The sequence below is a fragment of the Telopea speciosissima genome, chromosome 1 (genome assembly GCF_018873765.1).
Source record: "Telopea speciosissima isolate NSW1024214 ecotype Mountain lineage chromosome 1, Tspe_v1, whole genome shotgun sequence".
NCBI classification, from domain to species: Eukaryota; Viridiplantae; Streptophyta; class Magnoliopsida; order Proteales; family Proteaceae; genus Telopea; species Telopea speciosissima.
In genome coordinates this window covers 77,374,088-77,385,022 of record NC_057916.1, presented here as the reverse complement: position 1 = coordinate 77,385,022, position 10,935 = coordinate 77,374,088, and the positions used below count along the sequence as shown (strand labels likewise).

Below are 10,935 nucleotides of genomic sequence, written 5' to 3'. Positions count from 1 at the left end.
CTAAATGCGTAGCAGATAAAAGACGCTTGATTGTTCTTAGTCTTCGTTCTTGAGTTTATTGTTACGTTATTCTAAGTTCTTGATTTATTGCGCTCAAGAAGATGTGGAAACTAGCTCGAGCTGCAACATCAAATCTGCGGCAAACCAGGCGATTCTCGGCAGCGATTCCGGCTCCTTGCATAGTCCACAAGCGCGGGACAGATATTCTTCATGATCCGTGGTTTAATAAGGTCAATCCTACAATCTTTATAGATTCATTTTTAATTGTTTCTTCATGTATGAAATTAATCATCTCTTAAGCTATTTCTCGATCAAGGCACGGATTTTCTGTATATCTTGCTGCAGTACCAGCTAGTTTCTGATTGCAGGTTCTGTAAAACGTGGAGAGCTCTGCTGGAAATGTTGTGATTGGCATTGAATAGTTGAGATATATGTTAATGCCAATTAAAATCATAAACTTAAACTTATTCGTTGTCAATGTAGGTTCATTCGTGGATTTATAGATCTAGATACTCTTACTATTGGTTCTAATATCTACCAACAGTACCATATGTTAATGCCAATTAAAATCATAAACTTAAACTTATGCTTGTAGGAAATTCGATGCTTCTTGAGTCGCCTAAATATCAGAAATGATTCCCTAACTTGAGTGAGAAACATAATCCACAATACTCAACCTTGTAGTGGTCTGCTTGGCCTTGGTTGAAGATTGAAGCAAATAGAAGCTAGCATATGCATTTGACATGGAAAAAAAAAATCACTTATTATTATTATTAGTACGATTCTTAATGAGAAAACATAAGAAAAAATTCATCATTTTTAAAAAAAGAAAAGAAGAAAGAACTATCATCTCACCATCACAGGTAAGCACAACATATTAAACCAAATATGATGCATTTGTTCATTTGGAAAATTTGCAGAGTTACTTACAAACACTTTCTGCCAAAAACACCATTGATTTCTGTTATCACTGTCTGGAACCGTCACCTTCTTGTGTATCCAAATCTCATTTTGTGAAATTTGTGTCATGAGTCAATAGAGGGATTTACCTTATTAAATCCATGTAATAGCAAATAAATTATGTACTAATGGACTTCCTGTGGGATGGAGTTGATTTACCACCTTATAAAATCATTTTTTCTTAGATTCATATACTTAAGTTTGTGTCACATAATGTACGGTAACATATTAGTACACACTAACACATGTCTGGTTGTTTATGGTCATTTTTTTTAAGGATAGTTGATGTTTACACTTTCTATCCATTTGAACTTTCAAGTTTCTGTTGTATTTGAAATGAGTTTATAAAGTTTTTCCGTTCTGAAGAACCGAAGATTTACTTCCACATTTATGTCTGCCATAGGAAATTGTGCAGTTTCATTGTGATGGTTGAATGGTGTATGGGTGTTCTGCTTTTCATAACTCTATTGTAATTGTTTCCAATTTGGAGGAGAAAATCGTGTTGGATGATTCTAGCCCACTTTGCATTTATGTAACTTTCATTTGAATATTCATCCAAAAAATAAAAAAATTTCATTTGAACAGTTAACGTATTTTTCGTACACAATTTTTTTGGTTATCAATGTTGTGCATGTGTACTTGAGTTTTTCAGTCACATGCATTGAACAAGTCTTCCCACACCCCCTTCCGCTTGGGGAGGGGGGTAGGAAAGCAGGCTGATGGTTGGTTGTTAGTTGGTGATTATAGGTCTTGAGCTCTGATCTCTGGTCTGAAAATTTATATTTTTAGCTTACTAAATTGCTGCTGATTTTACCAATATAAGAATTGCATTCATTTAATGTATGATGAAAAACAAATGTATTGTATACATGTGGTAAAACTTCGGAAAAGTCTCATGGAATTATGACATATTTGGTATTCAACAATCAAATGTTCTTGGAAAGGTTGGGAATTGGGATGGATACAATACTTTCCACATTCATTGTTCGTCTTGTCTTAATTTGAATAGTAACTTTTAAAAAAGTGCATATGGGGAACACTTTTAAGTGTTTTGTTTTTTTATTGGATTATGTGAAACTTCCTTATTTTTTTATTTTTTATTTTGTTGAGAGTAGGATACTGGTTTCCCTTTGACAGAAAGAGATAGACTTGGGCTTCGCGGTCTCCTTCCACCACGTGTCATATCTTTTGAGCAGCAATATGAACGTTTCAGTGAGTCTGATGGACCTGAGCATCCTTTCAATTTTGACAGTAGGCTTGTATTCATGATCGTTCATGTTAATTTTTATTCTGTTCATGATTAGTGTAATTTGACTCTGGATTGGAGTTTGGATCCATAAATGTAATCAATGATAGAGTATGCACTGGGTACGCCCTTTTTTAATGATAGACTATGCTAAATTACAACTCTGGATTTACATAACCTACATTTGGTATTCAATGTGAATGTGGTGTCTTAATCTTTCATGGACATAAAGTGGAGATAATCAGAAGAATTTCTATTCAAGAATTCTCTCATCCTAAAGTTTTATGAAGGCTAAAAATTTTTGGTTTTGTGTTTGTAATTTAGACACAGATAAGAGGGGGGGGGGGGGGAGGAAAAAAAAGCTATGGAGGAGAAAGGGGAAATGAAGAATGAGAGTAACCATACAGACCTTTAAAACATGTAGTTATAGGGTGCAAATAAGTAAACTAACTTTCTGACTTGTTGGTTCAAGTGGCCCTCTAAATGGTATCTTAACTTATATTGGGAGGATTCACATGCTTGCGTTGTATGCAATTAACTGATCAATGGGTGCTTTACTTGTTACTAAATTTTCCTTGTATTATGCTAATGAACTTACTGAGAATTTGGTGAATATTTATGGCTCATATATTTTATATCTATATATATATCCTGAAATTCCTTCTGGAGATTCACAATAATAAACGTATTTGTAGAAGAGTGGTGATTCAATCTGTTCCTTCTAGATGAAGTACTACATTGTGAAAACAAGTAGGAACAGATAGAAATAAAAAAGGTGATGAATGAAAAACTTAGCCACTGTTTTTATAGGAAAAAAGAAAAATAGAAAAAGTAAATATGAAAGGAAAAGATAACCAGGACTTTCCGTAAGACAAGATTCTGTAATGCGACATTGAGGTAAAATTTAAGGAAGAGATGAAGAGTTGTCTTTGAAGTATTGGTGAGAGGGTTGACTCAAACAACAAAATTGAACTCCTTCATAGTTGAATTGGTGCCTGAGCCATTTTAGTCAGAATTTGAACCTGTGTCCACTCAATATAAAGAATGCCCAGTCCTTAGAATATAATTTGTGTTTTTTTCCCCTTTTAACCTCCAACATTATCAAGAATTTTATTCGTTAGAAGAATAATATTTCAAGAACTTTTACAGATTTATTTCAAGTGTGTTCATTGCATTTGGAGTAGCACCTTCTTGAACTTTAATGGTTCAGCTTGGTTGCTTTCTCTCTCTTCTCATCGTTTGTTTTTTCCCTTTCTCATGGATCGTTCATATAATGAAAATGAATATATTGCAAATAAGGAGACTGCTCCAACAAGCTTTGTTTGAGGAGAAAAAGGAAAGAAATCGATGGGGCTAGGGTCACTAAACAGCAAGGTTACAACCCAAACCCCATGGTATGATCGAATGCACTGAGGTCTGAGGTACAGCAGGTCACCCTTGATTAACAGCAGTAATGAGAGTTATGATAGGGCTAGCAATTGGGTCAACATTTGGGATAGACACTGGTATTAAGACCCAGAAATAAAAAAGAAATATTTGTAAAATAAAGTAGAGGCATATGACTATCTCTATGCATTCCACTTATCCGTATCTCATTTGTTGATGGTTTGTTGGAGTGTATCTCATTGAAATATGGTAGAATTCATAACATTATATATCTGTTTGTAATGTCAGTGGAGTCATATAGATCGCTGGAGAAAAATACCTGCGGTCAACCAACTGACATTGTATCTTTGGCTAAATGGAGAATCCTGAACAGACTGCATGACAGGAATGAGACATTATACTATAGAGTAAGTTCGATCAACAATATAAGTTTTCAATTATTTACAGGGTTATAAAAATTGTGTTAAATCTAAATTTTTTCATTGGCTCCTCCAGGTTCTTATCGATAATATTGAACATTTTGCTCCAATAATATACACTCCAACAGTGGGATTGGTTTGCCAAAATTATTGTGGCTTGTTTAGACGTCCACGCGGCATGTATTTCAGTGCAAAAGATAAAGGAGAGATGATGTCAATGATTTATAATTGGCCAGCTCAACAGGTATCCTGTCAATCTCTGAAATCTTTGACAGATGAGTCATTATATTGCCTTGTGATGATATACGTGTTTCAGATTAGTTGAACTCCATATTTGTGAGCACCATATGCTTGGTGAACTATCCTCGCATTGGAGGGTTTATGTTACCTGGATGCCTCAAAATAGGAGCTGCACCTGTGTTTGAGATGTGTGGACACTGTTTCAAACGTCGACGTAGCATGGACATGCCTACTACCACCACCACCACCACCACCGCCAGTCCAGCACTACTATAAGTGCAAGTGCAAACCTCCTTGTACACATAATAATTTTATGCCTTCTCATACTAGCTAAAACTAACACTATACCAGTCCAGCAATACTATAAGTGCAAGTGCAAACCTCCTTGTACAGATATGGATTTTTTTATTATATAAGAATAATCCTAAACCACACTTAGATTAAACATAATATGTTAATGTTGAATTATTTATCCACCGGTGTCCCCCTTTGGATAGTCCGCCGTGTTAGAGCTCCTGTTTGATATACATATTGTTTCCTCCCTTTCCTACAAGGTCAGCCTTTTGGAGGAAACGGTTCCAACATGGTATTAGAGCAGGCAGGGGTCACGATATCGAATCCCCCTGGGAGCAGGCAGGTGTTGGAATTATTTATCCACCCCTGTCCCCCTTTGGATAGTCCGCCGTGTTAGAGCTCCTGTTTGATATACATATTGTTTCCTCCCTTTCCTACAAGGTCGGCCTTTTAGAGGAAGCGGTTCCAACAGTTAAGGTAATACAAATGATGTAGTTGCACAAATATTAACAATTGATCAATTTAAAGTGTTTTAAATACATATGCTTTATAACTCCCAAGTCTTATTTTTGAGGCTTTGCTGAGTTTGACTATTAATGCCCATGTTTTCAGATTTTGACACCTATACTTGGATTCATGTAAAAATAGGAAACTTCATCAATTGCTTTTTTTTATTTTCTCTGATTTTCAAGTTTCCAAAGTATTTTATTTTTTCATCAAAGCATTTCTATGTGACTGGTAATGTGTGCTTTCAATGATAGTTTTGGATTTTGTCATGCTTAAAATGCATCAAGCTTCCAGTTGTGTACTTTTCAACTTATCTTTCGTTGTGTTTAACTGATACTAATTAGGTATAACATCTAATTCAACTTTTGCAATCAATTACCGTATTTCTTTGAAAAAAGAAGGTATAATTAGGAAGCAAGTAAGCAACCAGGATGGTTCATATTTTGGCTCAAGTAGTATGCCTGAATCATGGGTGTTCTGACTCAAAATATGCATGCCAATGATCCAAACTTTCATTATTCTCATGTAATTATGCACCTACTCTCAGTTAGCCAACCTTGTGTTTGGAGATTTATTTTATAAAGGAAGATGGCTATGTTCTCTATTGTACCTGTTAAACATACTTGGAGCAGCCAAAATTTGCAGCTTAAGGGTATGTGCATCATTGGGTTTGTTATATCATGGAGTTTCTATGTATTTACACAGGTAGATATGATAGTGCTGACAGATGGCAGTCGTATTCTCGGCCTGGGAGACCTTGGAGTTCAGGGAATTGGAATACCCATTGGGAAACTTGATATTTATGTTGCTGCTGCTGGCATCAACCCGCAGAGAGTATGTACTGTATCTACTGCTAATGCCTCTCTCTCCCCCATGTTCCTTTATCTATTTTTGTGTCTGATTAAACCTCTTTCTCAAAGATAACATCAATTTTGTCTTTACAGATACTCCCAGTCATGCTAGATGTTGGTACCAACAATGAAAAGCTTCTTCAAGATAAACTTTGTGAGTACAATCATTTACTCTATTTCTGCTTTTATAAGTTGTTATGACATTTGTCAGAAATTAAAACGAAATAGCTTCAAGACCTATAGTTCCATTTTAATTTCAGGAACCAATATCATTGTTTTATCAACTCTTGATATGCGGTTAGGTGAACTAGTGTATATTTAATATGGAAACCTAGGTCGCACAAAGGTGAAATAGGATTCCAACAATAACCAGAAGCGCAGGGCTTTAACAAAACCAGAAGCTAAGATGGTGAAATATCTCACAGTTGAATAATCAGATTGGGCAGCAACCTTGGTCGTAATCTGTTCTTGTCATAAGAATCAGTGTCCAAAAGTTGGAAGGAAATCCAACGGTTGGACAAGGAGTTATGGGCGGTCACAGAAATAGAAATTGCTCATACCAGAATAAGAAACTGTTGTATAATAGCAACTAATTCCAGAATCTTAGAAGGTCCAGTAATTTAGCAATAGTCTGATTTAGTAACTGGGATTATAAGCCTGCAGAAACAGTGTTAAGAGATTAGAAACACTGCTGGTACAGAAATAGAAACTCAGTGAAAAAGCAACTGGCTTGGGTATTGATTGCAGCAGCAGGTTTATGTCTTCAGCTGGTTGGGTTCTGAGAACAATGCATGCAACCTATAATGGAACCTGTGAAAGTTGTTAGAAAGAAGTTCTAAACCTGTGAAGATGACATACCCAATGGTAAATCTGAAACTAGAATAAAAACCAGGTCTGAAAAGGAGACACCAGTGCAGGATTATCAGATCTGAAGAAACTGTGGGAGAAAGGCAGTACTCTTACCAGCTGAATGGTTTTGACTTGGAATTGATTTTAATAACTGAAAGAGAAGAAAGAAGAAACTGAAAAACTTGAGTAACAGTAAAGAACAAAACTTAAAGAAGAAGGAAGGACACGTATCTCACCTACTGCAGAGAAGGATCCCACCAACTCCAGCCTTGGCATCCCACCAAGGTTTCTCTACTGCATCCCCCAGTAGACCAGTTTTGAATCCCACAAAACCATACTCTGTCTCTCACAGAACTCACAAACTCAAGGCTAAATTATTTCTCGAAGCAATAGTAGTGGGTATGATTCCCTACTCTTTATTTATAATTTCATTGAAATAAGCAAAATAGGAAACCCCTATGCATGGTGGGGAGAATCCCGCTTAAGTCTCTCTTCAAAATAGAAGCTCTTATAAAACATTACAAAATAGAAACTGACTACTTAATCCTGTATAGGATTTGAATTCCTAAGATAACGCGTACACGCCTTGTACTTTGCCTAAAGTAATAATAAACCCAAAGATTCAAAAAACGCACTTGTACACCCCATCTATTTTTCAAAAAATACAAAATTAACAGTCCGTTTGCAAGTAAACGTTATGTGATGACATGGACTTTAAACTGGACATGAAATGACTGTTTTACCCTTCCTCCTTTCCTTCTCCTCCGGTATTTTAAAAACCTTACATTGCCCTTGGTACCCTCCCCTCTTCTCCCAACAACCCACCACCCCACCCTCTTCCGCAATGACCAACACCCCAAAACCCACCTGTGCAACACTCTCCCTGCGTCCTGCCTCTTGGAAAAGGAAAGTTTGGGAGAGTCTACCTCGCCAGAGAGAAGAAGGTAACTTCAATATAATTTTCTGAAAATTCAAAATGAATTCCAATTTCAATTCTTACAGCTACTTAAACTTCGTGTGCCGTTCCGTCTGTTTCTATAGAGCAAATACATGGTAGCATTGAAGGTGATATTCAAAGAACAGATTGAAAAGTACCGTCTTCACAACCAGTTGCGGTGGGAAATGGAGATACAGAGCAGCCTCAATCACCCAAATGTTCTCCATCTCTTTGGTTGGTTTCACGACGACCAATGCATATTCTTGATTCTCAAGTACGCCCATAGGGGGGGAGCTTAGGAAGTTTGGGCACCTCTCCGAAAAGCAAGCCGCCACTGTAATAGTTATTCGATTTACAATTTTTTGTGATTCTTTTTCTTATAGATCCTATTGTTTTAGGGTTTTCTATTATCTTTGGTGATCGACCTTGGAAACAAGAGGCTTTAAGATTAGTAGATCAAAGATGGAGTAGATGAGGTGTGACTTCAGTTACACTATAATGGATGATGACATGGTGAAAATTGAGGAGAGAGAGATACCGCCAAGTGACTATTTTAGATATCTGGGGTCTATCATACACAAAGAAGGTGACATAGATGATGATGTTTCACAAACAATTAAAGTGGGATGGATGGAGTGGAGAGGTGCAACCAGAGTACTGTGTGACCGACATTCCTTTAAAGCTTAAAGGAAAGTTTTATAGGACTATTGTTTGACCTGCTGTGATGTATGGGGTGGAATGTTGGGCAGTTAAGAAGTGTCATTTAGCGAAGCTATGTGTTGCAGAGATGAGGATGTTAAGATGGATGTGTGGCAAAACTAGGAAGGATAAAATGAGGAACGAGCGTATTAAAGCTGATGTGGGAGTTGCCCCGATTAGCGACAAGCTCCGAGAATGTCGTCTAAGGTGGTTTGGCCATGTGCAAAGGAGGCCTAGAGACACCCCTGTAAGGATGAGTGATCTGATGCCAATTGAAGGAGCTAAAAGAGCTAGGGGCAGGCCTAAAATGACCATAGGTGAGGACATGCTTAGTTTGGGTCTAGAGCTTATTGGAGGGCAAGGATCCACATTATCGACACCATGTAACTGAGATCTTCCTGATTTCCTGGTCTATCCTCCTTCCTCTTACTTTCATTTTAATTTTTTTTTGAAAGGATCCGTGTAGCCGACCCCATTTAGTTGGGATAAGGCTGAGTTGTTGTTGTTGTATTATCTTTGGTCTATTCTTACAGACTACCGTTCTGATCCTGGACCATCTCCTCACCCTCAAATTTACTTTTCCCTCTGCCTTTTCTTCTTCCTCTCCATCATTCTCAACAGCTACCTTCATCCTCATCTTTGCTGCTTCTGCCAATACCTTTGCACTTAATTTCACTCAAGATTGATGAAGAAAAGAGAAGGAAAAAAAAGAGAGGTGCATTTATTTAAGAGTGAGATGAAAGCTGTGGGTTTTGTAGGTGGGGTGTCAGCAGTTTTCCCAAATAGCGGTGGAGTGTAACCTGGTTTTGTTTTTTGAGGAAGTGGTGTTCCTTGGTGGTCGTCCCCATCTTTGGGAAAAAAAATTTCCCCAATTTCTCCGTACTGCTGGAAGGACGAGTAGAGAAGCATGGGGGAGAGGTTGTTGCAGAAGTGGGCAGGAGAAAGCGGAGACTTGCGAGAGGGTGGGGTTTGCGTGGTGCAGGTCGCAGGGAGGGTGTTGCAGAGGTGGGTTTTGGGGTGTTGGTCGTTGCGGAAGAGGGTTGGGCGGTGGGCTGTTGGGAGAAAAGAGGAGGGTACTAGGGGCAATGTAGGGTTTTTAAAATACCAGGGGAGAAGGAAAGGAGGAAGGGTAAAACAGTCTTTTCATGTCCAGTTTAAAGCCCACGTCATCACTTAACTTTTACTTGCTAACGGACTGTTTTTGTTTTTTTAAAAATGGAGGGGGTGTACAAGTGCGTTTTTTGAAACTTCGGGTTTATTATTACTTTAGGCAAAGTACAGGGGGTGTATGTATAATTTTCCCAATCCCTAATATTTGGACTTATAGAATTGGCTCATTACAATAGTAAACTCAAAAATATATATACAACCCATTGGGCACTCAAATTAAGCCTATTAATCCATTCTTTGTCCAGTTTGATTGCCTGGCTTGCTGCTGGCCTTCCTTTTTCTTTTGGACTACATTAATATTTGCTAGTTTGGTATTTGTTTGTTGATGGAACATACTTAATTTGGCATTCATCTGTTCCAGTGAGTATAGAATCTGTAGATGCTTTATGCTATTATAATACAAAGAAACACTGAAAATCAAGACAGGAGATGCTCAGTTTTTGTTTCTTATATATTAGGGGAGACAACTTCTTATAGATGCCCCAAAAGTCAAACACTTCCCTGCTTCTGACACGTCTCAACAAAATAGAGGCTCTGCCAATATTTACTTTTTGTTATATTAGAATTGCTTTAAAACTAGAGGTAACAATGTTTACGTGTCAAAATTTTGAAGAAGATCTCAATGTAGATCAACAAGGATAAAGAGAAACAGAATACAAAAAAGTACCAAAGTGCTGGTACTAAACAGTACTTCATGGTGAGCATGATAATTGTGTCCCTGAAGTAGTTTCTTAGGCAACCACATTTGGCAGAATATAAGCTACAGTAATTGTTATCATATCAAGATGATGATGAACCATTCTAAGTTTCAACTACAGAATTTCCCTTTTAAGAGGTTACAAAGAGAACTCTTCACCAAATAGTAGTATTTGTGAACTAAATTCCTGTAACTTTACTTAAAAAGGGAAGGTGTGATCCAGCCATCCCTTAGATGCTCCATCTTGTTGCATGCTGTTAGAGACAAGATCTTGCAATTTTGAACAAATGCCTACTATTTGTGATTCTGGATGAACATTTGAGTGCAAGCATTGCAGGAAATTCTTTACTTGTGTTTCATGTTAGACTTTTGATATCTATTTCATTAAAAATTGGGCTAATGTTGTATGATCTGGGGATTTATTTTGGTGAACCCTTTTCATTTGTTTAACCTTTCTGTTCTTTACCCCTTGTTTTTACCTTCAGGAAAGATTCTTGTGAGTATTTGAGAATTCAAAGCATCTCAAAAATTTAGTCTTTTTATGTCAAGAAAAAACCTTACTAGAAAGATGATGCAGATCATCCTTCTGATCCAGCAGCTGGCCCCTTAAAAAGGCCTGATCAGTACTTCTTCAAGTAGTACTCTAGAAAGGGAGGCCAGCCCAAGTCTATGACCAGACC

At 37.3% G+C, this 10,935-nt stretch overlaps 1 protein-coding gene across 1 annotated transcript in view; it reads left to right on the top strand.

The window, feature by feature from the left end:
* Nucleotides 1-10,935, top strand: part of LOC122668195 (NAD-dependent malic enzyme 59 kDa isoform, mitochondrial-like) — a 28,553-nt gene continuing 17,618 nt past the window's right edge. The window contains exons 1-6 of the mRNA XM_043864792.1: nt 1-230; nt 2,076-2,172; nt 3,881-3,999; nt 4,088-4,255; nt 5,758-5,886; nt 5,997-6,057. Of these exons, the coding sequence (XP_043720727.1) occupies nt 102-230; nt 2,076-2,172; nt 3,881-3,999; nt 4,088-4,255; nt 5,758-5,886; nt 5,997-6,057 (703 nt within the window). The 5' untranslated portion in view covers nt 1-101. The remainder of the gene's footprint in view (nt 231-2,075; nt 2,173-3,880; nt 4,000-4,087; nt 4,256-5,757; nt 5,887-5,996; nt 6,058-10,935) is intronic.